Source organism: Fundulus heteroclitus, chromosome 7 (assembly GCF_011125445.2).
Source record: "Fundulus heteroclitus isolate FHET01 chromosome 7, MU-UCD_Fhet_4.1, whole genome shotgun sequence".
Taxonomy (NCBI): Eukaryota; Metazoa; Chordata; class Actinopteri; order Cyprinodontiformes; family Fundulidae; genus Fundulus; species Fundulus heteroclitus.
Genome location: NC_046367.1, coordinates 8029929 through 8047644, shown reverse-complemented (window position 1 = coordinate 8047644; position 17716 = coordinate 8029929). Strand labels below are relative to the sequence as shown.

At 39.6% G+C, this 17716-nt stretch overlaps 1 protein-coding gene across 1 annotated transcript in view; it reads left to right on the top strand.

Moving 5' to 3' along the window:
- The window catches only part of ccdc80 (coiled-coil domain containing 80), a 39075-nt gene extending 22463 nt beyond the window's left edge, over window positions 1-16612 (top strand). The window contains exons 7-10 of the mRNA XM_021323491.2: window positions 3219-3370; window positions 5991-6094; window positions 11964-12047; window positions 15710-16612. Coding sequence (XP_021179166.2) covers window positions 3219-3370; window positions 5991-6094; window positions 11964-12047; window positions 15710-16032 — 663 coding nt within the window. The 3' untranslated portion in view covers window positions 16033-16612. The remainder of the gene's footprint in view (window positions 1-3218; window positions 3371-5990; window positions 6095-11963; window positions 12048-15709) is intronic.
- The last annotated feature ends 1104 nt before the right edge of the window (window positions 16613-17716 follow it).

Sequence of the window (17716 nt, the reverse complement as noted above, 5' to 3'; positions counted from 1 at the left end):
AGAATATTCTACAAAATGGTAGCCTTTAATTATTAAACTTTATTTTAAAAAGGCACTTGTTATGTCAAGAGATCCAAATTTCAGTGTCATTCCTTAGACACTAGAAGTAAAGGACACGTGCAAACTGGGAATTTTAACAAACAAAAAAAATCTTTATCCATAAAAAATTACAATCTTCCTTTTCCAAGTCATCCACAGTTTACACGGTAAAACTGTATTGCTCCGTGTCTAGATAATCCATCCATAGTTTTTTACTAATACAATATACAGCTCGACAGGAAGCAAGCCTTTCAAAGTAAAACTAAACTTCACAATAAAATGGCCCGAACAACTCTTCTTACTGAATATGATAAAAATAAAAAGCAAACTATCATACAAATAACGTAAATATTTTAGATTTATGGCTCCAACATCACGTTTTCCTCTTTAAAAGCCACTGTTAAATGATGTGCTTGTCTGTTTATAACAGCCACCAAGAAAAATCTCTCTACAATTACACTGTTGCGCTGCGCTAAAGGATCCTGTCTATTTCGCAATACGCGATTAATTCGAAAAACTCTGCAAATTATTCTTGCACCTTTCGCAACAGGTTGCTGTCGTAAAAATGGACATGGCTACGACAGACTTCCCTATCTCCTCCGCTTATACAGCCGTGATCTAATCTTGTTTACATGAAATAAGCCTGCTCTGGAGCAGGCTTAAGCTAGCGCACATGTTGCTATGACAACAAGTGCAGGATGTCTTTCGAAGAACCAAACGATCCAAGATCACGCCAAATCGTCAACAATAAAATCCTGCTAACTGAGTTAGCGACGTACGAAGAACGGACCCAAGGACTTGATCAGATATAAACAGACGTGGCGCCATCTAGCGACAGTATCACAGTACTATCATAATGCCGGTCTGCTTAAATAATAAATCACTTGTAAACAATGCCAGACCGAGCCTGACCCTCTCCAATGCCTCGCAGTAAAACGGCAGCTTGGCGTGATCGAAGACCAACCGTCATTAATTAAATACAGCAATATACAGCAACCTTAAGAGCCTCATATCAAAAAATCGACTCATGTCAGTCAACTCTGCGGTCACATCTGAGCCTCAGCAGGATTGGTGTCCGCTTCAGTGAACACCAATGTTCATAGTTTATTCCCAGCGACATTCCAATCTTTTCCCTCTTTGAATCATATATTTGTTTTTTGTTTTTTTCACTGGATCTTGTAACTTTTGTCATTGTTTTGCTGGGACATGCTAATAGTCGTTAGCCGCTTCCTTGTTTTGTCCCCTGCTTCGCATGTGCAGTGCCGTACTTTCGTTGTCATTAAAAAATAAACACGAAAGGCTTTATTTACTTACAAAGTGAGCAAAAACAAAGTATAAAACACCAAAATAACAACTAATACGGCAGCAAGACGAGATAATCTTTCATAAAAACTTTGTATACAACCAGAGTGAGTTACTGACGTATAAATTACAAAAAAGTCAGATAACGTGGCTATGTACCTTTAAATACTGACTGATTGAACAAAAATTGTGGATTTCTCACACATTATTAAACTTGAACATAGTTATAAAATATATCAAAACAGAAACCTATTAACTCACTGAATAGAAACAAGTTGAAGAGAATAAAATATATAAAACACTAATAATCCCCACGGAAGCCCTCACCATCAAGGTGAGGTTTTAGTATTATGTTACAATTTTTTTGCATAATCCCCTCTGCTTTTCTGTCATCACATCCTTGCCTTCTGAGTTTTTGTTGAGAAACGAATGCTGCTACACCATGCAGCTCGGCCAAATGGGAACTATTTAGCTGACATCTTAAGGAATTTGTTGACTGTTTGTATTTAAAAAACAGAACTGCATAAAGAGCATTTTGCATCCCTATTAAACAGTGCAAAAATAATCCCACACTGGACTCTGTTTGGACCGCTTTATTCTTTTACTACTGTGGTGTGGCTCCATTTCAGAAGGACCGGTAGCGCCCTCTTTTGTATGGCAGCCATACTACAACACTGAAAGAAAGTCTATCAGTTAATCAGATGGAACAAATTAATTAATAATTAATCATAAGTCAAATATTTGATTGCATCCCTAGTAGATAGAGGGAAAATTAAGAATAACATTTAAAATAAATTAAAATTAACTGATAAAAGTGTTGTTGCAACATGTTGATGCAAACTTTGTTCAGGGTTTTACCAAGATTTGTATTTCTTCTCTTATAGCAACTGTGTTCTAAACACTAAAATTAAGAATTATCTTAGTAATCAAGAGAAAAAAATTGATGAATACTGTATGATTGTTCTCTTTCTCTCTGTGTGTGGTTGGCGGGAGGGGGCACCACAAAGCATTTGCGCTTAGGGTGCCCAAATGGCTAGCACTGCCCCTGGCTGTGTAACTGGTAAACCTTTGCAGCATTAATCAGAGATCCAGCCAAGAGACACATGAACACCTGGGGAACTGTAGAGAGCTCTAGCTCAGGCAGGAGAATCTGTTTAATGGCAGCTATTAGCCGTGCACTCTATAAATCTACCCTTCCTGGAAGAGCGACAAGCCACATTTAGAACATTTAGAAGGGAGTTCCCCTTTAAACTTGTCCAATGCTCCTTTAAAGTTTAGCTTTTATTTTCACCTCTTTCTGTTTGAAGGTGATCTGATCCCGTGCTGCCAGCACAGTAGCTCCACTCAAGCACTGTTTTAATTTACACAGCATGGCATTTGCTCAGCCGCTGTGTGTTTGTGAGCGTGTGCCAGTGTAAACCAGCTGGCTGTTTTTGGAGCGACCCATCAAAGAGGCCAGTGTTCGCGTCGTCCGCAGACAGAGGCAGAGACATGGCTGCATGTAGGGGTATGTAGCTGCGGGCCTTGCGAAGGAGCCAGAGCAAGGCGGAAGGAGAGGTGTGAAGGAGAACGGCCCTGCTGCAAGTTCAGCACAGCCCCGAGGAAGGCGTGAGAGCCGCTCACATTTTCATACACGTGTTACATATTCATGCTCTCGCTGCCTAGTGTTTTCACTGCTTCCCAGAAGTTCCTGCGAAGAATGTTTGGAAGGTGGCAAAGGTTACGCCACGGTCACAAACACGCTCCAAACTTTCTAACATCTCAAAACTCATTTTTTTTACATCAAACTTTAGAACTCTGTTTCCATGGTTCATCTGCTGCTTCTGTTTTTTTTTCTCAACTTGACTGTAGTTCTTGCTGTCCTTTTTTTTAATCAGCAATCCTATGAGGTTCCCATTGCCATGAAAGCTGTGTTTGACTACATCGACACGTTTTCTTCCCGAATCCGGGAGATGGAGCAGCAAAAGAGAGATGGCGTCATCTGTAAGAAAGAGGACAAACCTCGAACTCTGGAAAACTTCTTGTCCAGGTAGGATTCAGCAGCGTGTGAGGCGGTGAAAGTTCCTTGTCCCTTTGCAGATTTCTTCTGTTTTGGAATGGACTCAGACAAGATGAAGGAAAGTGAAAATGTCGTTTTTAACTAAAGATTTTATGCATTAAGGGGAACAAAATCTGTCCAAACCAACACACCAAAATATGTGAAAAAGTAATGGCCTCCATAACCTAATAACTGGTTATGCCACGCGTTGCAGCAACAATAGCTCTAGCTGTTCTGGGCTGTTAGTGACCTCCTGGGTTAGCTTCTGGAGCACTTTTGTTAGGAAGCTTCATCACTGGTCCATGTTTTCCCCTTCTATTTGTAGGTAAGGGTCTCGCTGTGGTTCCATGGAGTCCAGTGGCCTTAAAAACGGCTTTGTAACCTTTTACAGTCTGATGTCAGTGACTTTGTTTCTCATCTGTTCCCGAATGTCTGCAAATTTGGAGCAAATTTGTGTTGCTTTTTAACACCATTTAGCCTTCTTCATGCCATCTAAAAGGTTCTTTTATGAAATGATCAGGTGTGGCACTTTTTGTATCAAGTCAGGTTATATTTGTCTGATACAAAATATGTTTGTTCTGATTTGAGTTTGGCAAAAAAAAGAAGTGAACACAGAAGTATTCCGTTAGAGAGTCAATATTTTTTATGGTTGTTCATTGCTTATGATGCAATACTCGAATAAGAATCAAAAAAGAACTTGGGCAGTTTTTAACTTTGAATGCACCAACTGGAAAGAACATGTATGATGAAGATTTTTAAGACCCCTTAAAGATTACCAAGAGACCAGGCTTTGATTGAGCAACTGTTAAATCAAGGTGGGGTAAACAGCCAAAGTCCAGCAAGTATTTCCAGTTTCAGCTGCTTCACGTACTACTAACTTCCCATACATTGAAAAAACTATTTTTATAACTGTGTGGAATGACCAACACCATATTGACTTGAGATTGAAGAGTGATTTAAGGATAGTATTATTAAAGGGGGCAAAGAGGTCAAATGATATCAAAGAAAACAGACAAGAAAGAGGATCATACAAAGGATACAAAAAAAAGTTGGTTCTGGACCAATTGTGGTGTGGTGTAGGCCTTGCACCTGAGCCAGCATCTTTATACTTTTATGTTGCTTGATTTAAAGACTGCTAAAATTCTTTTTCTCTCCATCCTTCATCCAAAACCTCTGTTTGCTTGACTCTCACAGTCAATCCTATGCTATTAAAGCCCTCTGTTGGAAGACGGCCATCTCAAGTGGGGCACACTGCTGATCTGGAATAAACCAAGCTTCACACTTTTTGAAGTACCCGGGCCTGGTCATCCACCTGCATTTGTTTCCCAGTCCTACCCACAGTTTTACCATACAGACTTAGCTTAAATCAAAATATGTCTGAGCCACGTTCTACATATGTGGGGTAACAGTTCCCATCATCTGTTTGATGACAATAGAAACAAATGCAAAGCAGCCATTTAAAAGAGAATCAGAAAAAAATCTATAACAAATTAAAAACAAAGAAAATTATGCGAAACCAAGCAGCAAGAAAGCATGAAAGCTGTTTAGGCAGTTACAAAAGAGTACTAAACCAAAGCTGAAAGCCAGGCTGAACATATGTGTTTATTATATCATATGATGGCTGAGATGTGTAAAAGATCTGGAAGACTTGGCGAAACCAAACTACGAAGACTGTTGAATGTCAAAATCAACTGGTTTCCTTATATAGGACATTTTTGACCAATCTGTATAATCTGACCCAATCTGTATAATATGATTGAACTTGACTTTGTAAAGTGCCTTGAGATGACATGTTTCATGATTTGGCGCTATATAAATAAAATTGAATTGAATTGAATTGAATTGATCAAAGGGCAGTAACACTCTAATTATCAGATTCCTTCTATTATGATTTATGTATGTACAGACATCGGTGGTTTTTAGTAAATATTATGCAATATTTTAGTTATTTATGAAAGTTGCTACTGCATTTTTATAATTTTTAATCAATTAGTTTATGTATCTGACAGACTGGTGACCTTAACGCTGGAGATAGGCACTAGCAACCCCCGCGACCCCATGAGGGATTAAGCGGGTCAGAAAGTGGATGGATGGATAGTTTATGTATCTGCATTATCATAAAGTAAAGATATTTTTAAAATTCTGCTAAGAAAATAAGATTTTGAACGGTCTAATTGTGTTGTTTGTATTAGACGTGTTTCTTCACTGAGTAATGAATGATCAGCAGAAGCAGAACTTATAGTGACTTTGGGCAGCATTTGGCAGATAGCAGCTTCCTGTTTGTGTGCATTCCACAGACATTAAAAGTAGCACAAAACCCTGCAGTTTGTCAAGAAGGAAAAAAAAAACTCATCGTTGTCACATATTTTCACGACGTGTCTGAAGCAGACAGGCTGTCTTTTGTTTCCATGGAGACCATGGAGTTTTTCCTTTTCTTTCCCGACTGCTGTGATCTGGCAGGTTTTTGACCATAATTTAGGGTTGTCACCTTCTGGAAGTAATTGTATGGGAAATGCAGAGTACATGCATAAACTGCTTGTCTTGGCGCACGGCTTTCACTGCTGCACCAAAGTGCCACTTAGATTCAGGCTGAAATTCACTTTGATTGCAGGTTCAGATGGAGACGTCGCCTGTTCATCATCTCCGCCCCCAACGACGAGGAGTGGTCCTATCAGCAGCAGCTGTACGCCATGGGCAGCCAGGCATGCAATCTGGGTGAGCAATCTGAAACAAGCCCGTCACGTCAGCGAGCGGTAAACTGATCAGTCTGCTCAGTTCTCTGAGGTCAGTTCAGGAGTTATTGTTAAAACGCTTCATAGAGGAGAAGTGATGCTCTGAGCCTTTGTCCTACACAACTGTGTCAGAAATCAAAGAAAATTGGATGGTGCTACTAGTGTTCAATGGCAAGAAGAGCATCTATTTCTATCAGTTATTAATTTCTCATAGATTTGACCAAATTCATAGGGACTTCAGTTATAGCTAAAAAAAAAAAAACACCTATCCATCCATTATTTTCAGTGTCTCTGAGACTGAGTTGCAGAAGTGACCGGTCCAGTAGGGAAGTTCTTAGGTCATCCCAGGGTATTCCAAGGTCAGTTATCATCATATGGTCCTTTGGTCCCTCCCACAAAATAGAATTGCCCAGGAGTGGTATTAATCAGATGTTGGAACCACCATCTTGCCTTCCTTTCAGAGGCAGCGGCTCCACCCCAGAGCTCCTCCTCAGTGATAAAGCTCTTCATCCAATCTCTCAGGTTGAGCTCAGCCACCATCCAGAGAACGCTGACTTCAGACGCTCATTCCTGGAATCTTGTTCACATGTTCAATCCACATCTCCTGACCAAAGGTGAAGATTGGCATCTAGATAGGCAGGTAACTAAAAAGCCACAAGTCAAGATGAAACCCGGTGTATCCGAAACTAGACACCCTCCTCCTAACTGTGATAAGACACTGTTTATAGATACACCTCAAACAGGATGAGAGACAAGGGGAAGCCATGGTGCTATCCAACCAGAAACAAGTTCACCTTTGTGCTGACAATGAAACAGCTCTGGATGTATAGGGACTGGATTGACCTAGAAAGCCTTTATCTTGTTAAGATTTCTGGTTTATCAAACCCATTTACGAAAACATAATGTTAGCTAAAAAATGTTAGGTTTGACCTGGAAAAGGCACCAAGATGCAACGTGATTTTCAGTGTGGTGAGGTTCATGACTGGAGAGGCACTGACGCCTCTGGAGTCGGATGTAAAAATATCAACCGAAAATAAATGCTTATATTTCAATTCTGACCATAATTTTGATATTTAGTTGTTTTAACAACTTTTAGTTATCATTTAATCAATTCAGTACTATTCTCAACCATATAATAGCAAGAAAAAACAAAGAATTTAGTTTGAAATTTGATATTTTAAAATAAAACATTTAGGGGGCCGATCTCTCTTTTTTTCATTAAACTTGTTTAAACCTTGTTTTGTGTACAAAGTCTATGTGCTTCCATCCTTTAAATAATATTTAGTTTAGAGATGCAATCTTTCATTTTATCACAACAAATTGTGTACCTTTAGACTTGTCGGTCCAACACCTGTGCCCTCTGCATAGAAGAAAAACGCGCAGCAAAGTGCACCTGTTACCTGCTGTTTCTATGGAGCTCAACACTGCCCCCTATCAGGGCTGACCAGTACTTTTTTTCCTCACTTAACACATTTTAATCACACATTTATGGTCAGGTACAGAGACTAAATATGTCATTCACATTCATTATATATTTTTGCCATATCATTGGTAGTATTTTCTTTTAGTAATGACAGGTAAGGCACTGCCTCCACTTACTGCACATCACTGGTGATTTCTTTCCCATCAACATGTGTAAGCTAATTACCATTTCCCGCTTTCTTGCACAATCTGTGGTCTCCTAGATTGACCATAAATGTTCAAGGCTGACGCAAGTTTCAAGCTAAAACAAATAGATAGAGTTTTATATATATACTCACAGGAGTAAGTGCATTTGATGCACACTTGCAGGATCAGCTGCTCTCTTGCTGTTAAGAGTTTATTACTTAGCTAACCATGTGTTAGCCAAATTTTTCGCACGATGAGGTGGGATCCCCCCCCCCCCCCCCCAGCTGAATAAAAAAAGCTTTTTGCTTTTTACATTGCTTCTTTGCTTCTTAGGTGAACTCACATAAGCAGACTACACGCAGTGGATCAACACCAACAAAAACTGTGCGCTTCCTTTTACATTTATTTATTTTTGGTCACGTCTGTTAGCTGTAACGTTCCATCTGTGCTTTGAGAGCTCCACCACCAAAAAAATAAACCTGACATTAATTTCAAACAGGAAAAAAGAGGATTTATTTTCTTCAATAGATACACTCCCAGTAATAAATATTCTGTAATGTAATGCATAGTCCACTGGTATGCGTCCATCTGCTTTATCTGATCTGCATTCCTGAGTTATACGCGAGAATAAGTTGTTAAAAATGCAAATATTCAGGGAATTTCCAGCCATGTGTTTGGTCAGTGTACGCCAAAACATTACTTATTCTTACTAAACAGATTATTAAATTCATCATATAAAAAAACTAATGATGGCAATTTTTTCTACTTGCTGCAAATATCATATACTGCACCCATTTTAGTCCGCATGTGAGCATGTCTGCACTCTGTGTGGGTTAATCAGTTTCCTCAAAGGGATGTGCAGATAGATCCCAGATGATGAAGTTGGCACAGAGCTCTTCCCTTTTTTCTCTAGTGTTAACAGATCTTTTTTTCCCGCCTTCTTCTTCCTCTGGCAGGAGTCCTTTCCAGAACACCCGTTGGTCAACATTTCTACAGTTACTTCAAAGCTATAGCTGTATATATCAAGTTGAGGCTTTTATATCCAATCCTTGTGAATCTTAACAATCTGACACGTCTGACAGATTTATGGTTGATAAATGTAAACTGGACCTACCCTTTGATAGCTTCACTTATCAGTAAAACCAAATATTCTGTTTTCTACCCTGGTTGCCTCACTCTTTAGATTGCTTATTGGAATTTAAGAGCCTTGACATTTATTAATTTCTCTCTTTTTTATTTTTATGATAAATAAGTGCAGTCTGAACATTGATTTTTTTAGCACTTTAATTACTTTTACTAATGAGCCCTTTATTTTTAAATCCAAACACAACTCCCCCACTGCTAGACCGAAAACTTTATTATTGGGGAAATTGTAATAGTTATTGTTAGAACTAGAGGGCGGTTAGAATGAGCAAACTATTTAATTCTGGGAAGTGTCTGTAAGAGCCCCTTTTCCTTTTCATATCTAACAACTGACATTTCCTATCCATAAATAAACAATTTCAGCACAAGTACTTTAACCTCTGTATAAACAACTCTGTACTTTTTATTTCTTTTTCGTACTTTGTCATATTTTGATTAATTATGAAGATAATTGGACCTAGAAGAATCTTGACTCTCAATACAACTGATTTGTATAGAATGTTTGAAGATTGTTTCTATCATCTGTGATTCTGATCCCTGTTTGAGCAGGTTAACTCAAACGAAAGAGAGTCTAACCCCCGATCAGTACCAAAGGGAATTTCACTGACTTCCTGCACGTAGATTTTATTTATCAGTCACATAACCATATTTTCTCTCAGTTGAGTCCTCCCACCAAAAAAGCAAGGAAAGTGTATATATAAAGCACTTTTCAGTAACAAGACCAGAGGTGTCAAGTAACTAAGTAAAATACTTTGTTACCTTACTTAAGTAGAAATTTTGGTTATTTATACTTACTAATTACTAGTGGAGTAATTCTTTTTTAGTCTGCTTTTTACTTCTACTCCTTACATTTTCAAGCAATTATCTGTACTTTCTATTCCTTACTTTTTGAAAATAGTCTCATTACTTCTATTTTATTTAAGCTTGTTTTCGTTTTGGCTTGACAATAAAAAGCAAAAAAATATTCAGCTAAATAGTGCTACGCGAACAGAGTGGTTTTGATTGTGTTTGGAGGCAGGGCTGCGCTAAGCTGTTTGCCAAACGGCCCAACAAAAACTTAAGAACAACATAGCATTTTTGGTTTATTTGTTATTTTCCTCTTTTTTTCCTTTTTTGATTAACTGCTCAGACTAATCATTCATTTTGACAACACTGTCTTCTGTATACAGATAACCATAGAAAGGTAATGCCCTCATTTTCATGTCCAGTTGTGTTATCTTACATCTGTTGTCCTCACTGTAGCTACGCTTGGATGTTCTTTTACATTCCAATAATAACAAGTAAAAGGTTATTTATAATATGTCTCTGAAGTTTGACTTTTTGCACCAATATTTATAGGCAACCAGACTTCAGATTTTCTGCTCCATGAAACCCATACTGATGCTCAGTATAGCACCTATATGGACCTTCAATATATTTGCATTATGCTAAATAGTTTGTTTACAATGGACATATATGTGGGCAAAACAGCCAATTTATTTCAGCATTAACATCAAGCTATACAATTATAGTAATGGGGGGGGGTTACTTCTAATTTAATACTTTGAGTAGTTCTACAGTGTTGAGTTGATACTTCTACAGAAGTATTTTTAAACCCTAGTATCTATACCTCTACTTGAGTAATAGATGTGAATACTTTTGACACCAGAACAAGACAATTCAAAGCTCCCCCTTCAATTCAGGGTCCATTGGGACCGACAGTGGCATAGAGGTTAGGGAGTTTGTCCTGCAATTAGCGGGATGTATGGCAGCCTCGTCACTGTCAGAAGCGCTTTGACTTGTTAAAAGCGCTATACAAGTACAAGCCATATACAATTTACAAAGTCATCCTTGAGCAAGTTTTGGTCTTATTTGTCCCTGATTTGTGCTGTAGAAATGTAGAGGAGGGGAAAAAACAACACAGAAAACTACACAGGTACCTGAAAGGTCTGTTGCAGTGAAAAATCACCATACGTCCACCAGGGCTGGAGTGAACTATTGGATCTGACATCAGGTTTGTGCTAACAGCATAGGAGATAGTACAGTCCTGTGATTTTCCAGGTCCCCCACTTTTCTTTGGAAAATATTCCAAGAAGAGTCAGAGCCAGCTGGCCAGACCTGGATCAGTCGGTCTGGTTGGCTACCTCAACCAGTGTGACTTTAGAGTAGCAACATGGACACAGTTTATATCCCCTAATTTAGTGTTAGGGGATATAAACATTTTGCACTTTCCAATATTTTAAATCACTGAAATCAACTAAAATGGGGGGGTCTTTCTTCCTGTCAGTGTTCAATGAAGTGTTCTGATGAAAAACTTTACAAAACCTCACTTCAGGAAATCTGGATTATTGGATCTGGATTATTATTATGGATTAAGCTTCCAAGAACAAATCCACATTTGTACAAATTGAAGAAACAAAGAACTTGACTGACAGCGGACTCTGACTGCCCATAATCTCTGAAAAGAACCTCACTTAAAAAAACGAACTGTCCCTTTAAAACTGCACCTGTTCAGAGCATTTTATTCTAGACATTTTTCTGAATACTTGATTACCATGAAAATGAAGATCTAACTGTTATTATATTTTCTGCACAACTGGTGAGATATTCTTTATTTGAATACTATTGAATAACATCAAGTGTAATGGAAGAGAAACTGCATATCATGTCTTGACAGCAAGTCCATGTTCAGTTGCGTCAGTACTTTTTTTTTCCTGCTAAAGAGTTGATCTGGGCAGGGTTGGAACTTGAAGCTGCTCTCCTTCCCAGCCTCAGACAAAGGCCTGTCCTTCCGACTGGGCTGGAGACCCGAGAGGTTTGATCCTGCTATTTAGCACTTGGCGCTCACCAAGTGAAGCCAGTATCCCCCCTGGGCTCTCCCACTTCGGAGGAAGCGATTTTTTTTTTTGGCAGCATCTTCCAGACCACCTCCGTGTTCTCCTCCCTTTACTTAGAAAAACAGCGTCTCGGGTAGTGCCAGGAACAAACAACCAGAGCAATCGGCTCACATCAGCAGAGAGGCTGAAGGGATAGGAAACAGCTGGATGACGTCTCAGAGATGCGGCTTTTTGCTTGTATGTTGTCATGCATTTATTTGTGCTGTGTTTACCGTGATGTCTTAGGTCTGAGGCACATCGCCGTCCTGAAGCTGGTTGGTACGGAGCTGCCAGACATGGGGGGAGTCCTGGAACTTTATCCCATCAATGGTAAGAACCTTCTTGTAGAAAATGACATTTTCAACAATACACATGCTTGTGTTGTCAAAGGACATAATTAAAATGATCTTGTCCTCCACAGCTCTTATATTTATCCATAGAAACTGAGAAATATCGACCAAAAGTAACATTATTTACATCCATCCCTAATGGGGTTGCGAGGGGTGCTGGTGCCTATCTCCAGCTGTTGATGGGGAACACCCTGGGCAGATCGCCAGTCCATGTCAGGCTGATGTAATTTATAAAAACAAATTATTTTGAATTTGAGTTTGAGTCAGAGATTATTGAAAGTAGTTTTCTACTGTATAATCATTTTATCACTTTCTCATATTCAATGTAGAGGATGAAAGGTGCATTTGAGTTCAGTCTGGACCTTGAATGTGCCATTGAAACTCTAAAGGTTGGTGCAGCAAACCATATGACCCAGTTTGGAACAAGCTTCATCTGTTTGACGGCTGGCGTCACTTTGATTCTAAATGCGTTTGTGGCTGATTCGGGACCTTTTTGCCGATAGCAACTCATAAAGTTGAAACTGTCTGTTGAAGTGGCATACAAGATAATAAAAAAGCCCAACATTTGCCCTTTTTTGCATCTGTCAATGTAGCATACACGAGTTGATCACCAGCATGAGCATCATATGTTACAGATTTGTGCTACTGATATGAACTTAGGAAGTGCTTAATTAGAAGGCAACTGCATGTCTTCTCTTGTTTTTGAAGTTTCCCACTCATCCAAAAGGTTTCTTTGGTTCTTTTGTGGTGAGAGGCAAAATGTATTTAAGAAACAAGAGAAGAAATCCCGTTGCCTCCTGCAAATGCACTGAGAATTGTCTAGTCCTGTAAGACTGAGAATCTCTACCAGCTTACTAGGACATTTCATTAATTTACCATAAATGACCCAACGGTAGCATTACATTATCACATGCAAGGTTATTCAGAAATTGTCTGCCCTGATGAAGCGTCACTCTCCTCTGCATGTCAGATGTTTGTTTTCAATATGTAATATATAATATTTCAGCTATAGGCAAACAGCATTAAATCAGAGGCAACCGGACTTTCGCTCAGTTCTTTCTGAAAACGTTTCAACGCCTGTCCAGGAGTCTTTGTCAGTTCTGGTGGCTCACACTGGAGCAACCTGCAGTTGGTGCACTGTTGTTTGTAAAAGACATGGAGGCCCATCCTCCTAGGCGCAGTCTAAATCAGAATGCTCTTAGGAAGATATGCTTCCACTGAGAGCTCAGGCCAATCATAAACAAGCGGAGAAGATGGTAACCCGCAGGTTTGTGAGGTTTCAGAAACGAAGCAACACAACAGGAGGTGTGGCTATTGACATCAGCCTTGCACACAAAACATGCTCCAGATGTGTCCAGGAAGTATTATTTTCCAAACAATAAGGGCAGACAAACTCAGTACAGGGAAGCTGTTGTTCACCAAGCTAATGCTTTAATTAAATTCAAAATAATCTTTTACTCTTCTCTTCAGATAGGATTTCTTACTCTTGCTCACACTTTTAAATCCTGTGCTAATAAACCGAACCACATAAGACTACACTACCTCAACCTATAATGCTAGCTCACCACTAGCCTGGCTAGCCAGCGAGCTAGTATTACATGGAGCGTAAATCAGTCTGGCAAGGCTCTAACACCTCCGACCCAAAACAGATCGGACCAATCACAGTGCAGGAGGCAGGACTTTACGATGCATCATGCTCAGCGGCAGAATTATCCATAATGCAGCAGCACTTTTCTGCTACCACAGCGGTTCCCAAACTTTTTTAGCCACACACCCTCAATCTTCAAAAAAAAAAAAAAAAAAAAAAAAACACACTCAAAAAACAAGCTTTTTTTTTTTAGCCATATTAAAGGCGGCATGTTTAACCATGCTCAAATGACTAGAACACACATAACAGAAAGAAATTTGCAGCTACAGCTACAATTACATAACCATCATAACACAGGTTAGGGAAATAAAATTAAAACAGAATTTGAATTAAATTGCAATAAAGTTACACACAACATCCACAAAAGGATCCTGATGATTTTCAGCTTGGAGCCAGAGAGAGAAAGAATGCTGAGATTGGTCAAATCTCCACAGACAACCTGAAACGTCTCTGAAGCAGAGACCATCCAGGTGGATTCACGCACTTAACTCTGATAATCTACCTGTGTGTGTTATCACTTTATTTATTTCATGTAGCAGCTTCTGAGTCTGACTCACAATTGTATCTCCCTGGCTCCAGGCTGAAAATCATCAGGATCCTGTTGTGGATGTTGTGTGTAACTTTATTGCAATTTAATTCAAATTCAGCAGCAGCAGCAGCAGCGTTGGCAGCAGCGGTGTGTTCATGACTTGCGATGCAGTGCTCACAGCACCATCGCAGCGCTGTTTGTAGGTGCTGCGCGATCGATAGACAGACTGAGTCACTCAAATTAAATTTTCCCTCTACTGACGTAAACAATGTCATGTGAGGAGAAAGATATAGCGACATTTTCTGATTCCCGCTCGTTTTGTTCTCCTGGATCTGTTGTAATTCACTCGTCTGTTTCCTCCAATTCCTCCCTCTCTCTCTTGGTTCCTCTCCTCCTTCATCACTAACTTTGACCGTAGATGTCTGCATTACAGTTTCCTTGATTTCAGCCAATTGATTGAAGTAGAGGCCAAAGGCTAGGTGCACATATACAGCACAATTTGTAGAAGATAACTTGTGTTTATTTAGAAGAAATCTTCTACGCTTCATTTTAAGATGAAATATAAAACATTTTTGTGGGAATGCATTTTTATTTATTTATAAAATTTACAGTTTTTTATATTTACACATTCTTTATGGTGTGGGGAAAAAAAACAGTCAGACCGCCATTACATTTTTCATCTTGTACACCCTCTAGCGGCAGCTCACACACCACACTTCCCTGTGCTACCATAACAGTCAAGATACATGCAGAGATTTTTGTTGCTACACCATGTATCCTCTGATTTTTTTTTAGACAATAGTAGCAAAAAACTGTTCACTGGAGAGTTTGCTCGATTGCATCACATCCGTAGTTACCCAATTGGTTAACATGAGGACACTGACCCGGTTAGTCCCGCCTTAGAAATCGGGCTCTACCAGCTCCTCACCAGACTGATAAGCATTCAGTCTGGCTGGCCAGGCTAGCCCACCACAGGGTCGGGCTGACTTTTAACCCCTCACTGGATTGGTCCTTTCATAAAACACATGAATACTGCAAAGCATTGAAGTGTTTTGTGAAAGAAGCTATGGACTGTGCTTACAGAATGTAACTACAAAAAATAGGCAAAGATACAAGGCAAGGTAAGCAACAGTGGGACCAAAGTTCAAATCAGTCACACATCTTCACAGCCGCAGTCCCAAACAGAAACCCTTGTGCCGGGACTACATCTCATGTTTGTTTGTTATTCAAGGTTAAAATAGCTTTTTCTTAGCAGACTTTTTCATTTCTACATACATTTTTCAAGCGCTGTGCAGGACATAAGATACTAAAGGCAGAATTTTGCCTGCTGAAGTCTAGGATATTGTGGAAGTGCGGCAAATGTCAAAAAAGTCTGCAAAGAAAATCATGACTTCGGTATGTGCTCCGTTGAACTCAATCTTACTCCTGCTAGTCTAATTGTCTGTTGGATGTTTGCTCTCTCCAGGCAGTGCTACAGTGGAGCGTGAAGGGCTCTCAGCCACCCTGGTAAAGGACATAAGGAACTACTTCCAGATCAGCCCGGAATACTTCTCCATGCTGCTTGTGGGGAAAGACGGCAACGTGAAGTCCTGGTACCCTTCGCCCATGTGGTCCATGGCTAATATCTATGACCTGGTGGACTCCATGCAGCTTCGCAGACAGGAGATGGCCATCCAGCAGTCGCTTGGAATGCGCTGCCCGGAAGACGAGTATGGTGGATACGGCTACCATCAGCATGGCTATGAACACGGTTACCAGGACGGCTATCACCAGGGTTATGGTTACTAAGTGATGAGTGACACGTTTGCTTGGTCCGCTGCACCTTTCGCTCTCATATCCTTTCATCATGTTGTTCTAGCCATCCTCCACATGGTAGTCAAGGATGTGGACAGTGTCTTTGAATGTTTCGTAGCACTTAAAGGAAACTCTGGAGCTCCTGTCATGTACCCACTTCCTTCATGCACAGCATATAGTACCACATGGTGCAGGTAACGGGCTTATATTCAAAGCCGGTCAGTCAGAACCCGTTCAGGGATGTGCTGTGTACTTTGGCTGTTTTTGCGTTTGTCCTTTTCCGGCGTCGAGCACACACGTGTCATCATCTACCACCTTTACTTCCTTTGTTGTATTTACATCTTCACATTCAGGACAGATCGTTTTGCTGTTTTTGTTTATTTGTTTGTTTGTTTTTTGTAGATAATGGGCTTAAAGATGTATTTATTGGAAATCTGTAGCATCTAAAGTGCAATTACTGGTCTTTGTTAAAACCTGTTACATTATTTCCCCTCTGTAAAGTCTCTGTTGCTCTACAGATGTCCTATTTATACTGTACCAGCAAATATGACAAATAAAAATGGGTTTACTACCAGTGCTGTAACTTGAATGACTTTTAGAAGAAGCATGTTTTTACTCCCACATACACAGGTAGCACATATTTCAAAGCTCTGACATAATCTTGTCTTCTGCGTGTGTTGCACACAGTCAGGCTGTTACTCATGTGCAGACACTACACAAAAAGACTCAGACTCACCGTATGACAATAAAACCAGATTAAATCAATTTACAAAAAAATTACTATGCCCTTGAACAATTTTGGAGAAGCCATCTGGTGATGCCATGGCTGTGTTATTTGTTAACTTACAACCTTTTTCTTAATTGGAGACACACCTGAGTCGTCGCCTCAAGCACACTGTGTCCTTTTATAATTGTGGGAGGAAAAATATCAGCCAAGGAATTGTGAACCTTGGATGCAATTTCCCAGATCCCTGAATGTGATACATTCATCTGCTCAAACAATTACAGTCATTCAATAAATTAGAATATGTGTTCAAATGAGGCTCATGTGTCAGATTAACAGTACCTTTTGAAAATAGCAAACTTTCAACAAGTATTTAACACACTTTTCATTAAGCCCACATTTCTGTATTAAAAATGTACTTTATTGTTGGTTTGATGCAATATTCTAACACCCTATTCTATGCAAGCAAAAAAGATTCATTATTATTAAACAGAATAATGGCTTTAAAACATTTCTAGCCATGATATCATTCAAGAAGACGGGTTCTGTGTTCCAGTGAGGAATGTGTTTGGGTACTAAGTGTGCAAATCAATCTCAGAATGACACCAGCAGACCTTGTAAAGATGCCAGCAGCAGCTGGTAAGAGTGTGTCATTATCCACAGACACTGACTCGAGTCTTGTACCGACATTCACTGAAAGGCCACTCAGTGAGGAAGAAGCCATTACTCTGAAAGGAAAATAAAGAGCCATATTGAAGTTTGCATATCGATTCCAAGAGAAAGACCTTAACTTTTGGAGACTTGTCCTTTGGTCTGATAAGGCTAAAACAGATAAAAAGTGTGACCATAGTTATGTTAGTTGCGTGAACGTTGTTGCAGGGGGGCTGGTGTATTTCACAATGTCGACGGCATCATGAGAAAAGAACATCATGTTGCAATATTGAAGGATTCTTC